Below are 1640 nucleotides of genomic sequence, written 5' to 3'. Positions count from 1 at the left end.
TGGAAGGCAAGTCTAATTGTTCCCCTCCCTACAGTTGACTAGAAAAACAGAACGGTACTCTGCACCGGAACTCTCCTCAGAAGAGTATAGCAAGAGTATTTAGGTTTCAGGTCGTGTGGTTTCTGTTGCGACCACTCAGCTCTGCTTTGGTAAGATGGAGGCCCGTATAGACAACAGTGTAGCCATGTTCCGGTAAACTGTTACTTAGAAATAACTAAAGCCAGGGAGACTGAGGGTATGAGCTGCTTTCCTCTCTGCTGGCTTTACCTCTTGACAGACGGATGACGCCACAGAGCTCACCGCTGTGACCTGAGAAGTAAGCACTCATCCACAACAGGGTGGAAACTGGTTGTCATCTTTAATACAAATGTGTTGTCCTGGAAATGAATATGTAAATTGGCATTCTTGTTTTTCCAGAAAACGTAAGTCTTTGTGAATTTCCTCTGTAGAACAGAAGAACTTGATGTCTGGAACTAGGTAAACAGTCAAAGGTCTGGCCTCAGTCTGAACCCTCCTGTATGAAGGCATAAGAAAAATGTCTGCATGACAGGTCGAGTTAAGAGGCAGGCAGAGCTCTGAGGTGAGATGGTTTGTTTCTTAGGGATGAATGCTTGTGGAAGGTAAGAGAAGGGAGCTGATCGGGCAGAGGAAGGTCCAAAAGGTTTTGTCTGACATAGCACAGAATTCTGGGATAATACTATCCCAAATGGATCAAACTTTCACCTCCGCTAAACTGTCACCAAATGTCCAGAACCCTGGGGAGAGGGAGCCTTTGGTCACCTCCGGGAATAAACAAGCAAGCAAACAAAACCGCACAGCAAGTCACTGACTGTTTACCCAGAGCCAGACGTCAAATCTTTCCTTGGTGGAGACCTGGGCGGTTGATCTTCACAACTTCTTAAGAAACCAAAGTCTGAAAGTGCGTTCTCCTAAGTTATGTCATTGTCTGAATCACCCGATAAGGAGCTATAGAGCATTCAATGATTAATGATTACTTTTGTTAGTTTTATTCTGGCCATATTTTTTATATATAGAAATTTATCTTTTACAAAAGTGAAAACACAGCAAGATAGTCAGACTGAAGGAGAAATCAAGGGATTCTCTCCTACCCCTTCACCCCTATCTAATTTCTCCACCTGCTTCCATGCCCCAGTTCCAAGGTGGCGGACACGTATGGCCATGCTCCGTGATTACATGGTTGTTAGTGATTTGAACTCAGATCTCCTTGCTCCCACAGCCTATAGTCACTCACTGACACATCTTCCCAACTCTTCTACAAAGCAACTTTTGAAAACAAGCATCCTTCTTAAGAATCTTCGACTCAGAGACTGGGGAGTGCTCAACTGGAGCGGGACATACACATCTGACCTGGGTGAGCTGGACAGTGGATAGCATCAAGGCGGTTATTCACATACAAACCACCACAAGGGGATGGTGGCTATGAAACCCAACCCTTAGCTGAGGCTCTGTTGGCATTTGGTAGCTGATGAGAGAGGACAGGTTAGTATTGTTTAATGATAAGAACCCTGGTAGGTTGACCACACACAAGGGTAGCCATGATTACTAAGATTGGTTGGCCTGGATGGGAGGAAAAGAAGGAGAAGGAGGTGGAGGAGGAGGAGAGGAGGAGGAGGAGGAGA

General features: G+C 45.4%; 1 protein-coding gene across 2 annotated transcripts in view; it reads left to right on the top strand.

Annotated features, from left to right (window-relative positions):
* Positions 1-354: 354 nt before the first annotated feature.
* Positions 355-1640, top strand: part of LOC110308346 (nucleoside diphosphate kinase B-like) — a 6114-nt gene continuing 4828 nt past the window's right edge. The window contains exons 1-2 of one of the 2 annotated variants that reach the window (XR_002379551.1): positions 355-422; positions 1238-1372. Coding sequence is in view for 1 of the 2 variants with exons in the window: in XM_021180814.1 (XP_021036473.1) it covers positions 1487-1500 (14 nt within the window). In the remaining variant the exon portion in view is untranslated. Of the gene's footprint in view, positions 423-1237; positions 1501-1640 lie in introns of both variants that reach the window. The other variant, XM_021180814.1, reaches the window with a different exon arrangement.

The sequence above is a fragment of the Mus caroli genome, chromosome 13, assembly GCF_900094665.2.
Source record: "Mus caroli chromosome 13, CAROLI_EIJ_v1.1, whole genome shotgun sequence".
Classification (NCBI taxonomy): Eukaryota; Metazoa; Chordata; class Mammalia; order Rodentia; family Muridae; genus Mus; species Mus caroli.
This window is presented reverse-complemented; position numbering and strand designations above follow the sequence as displayed.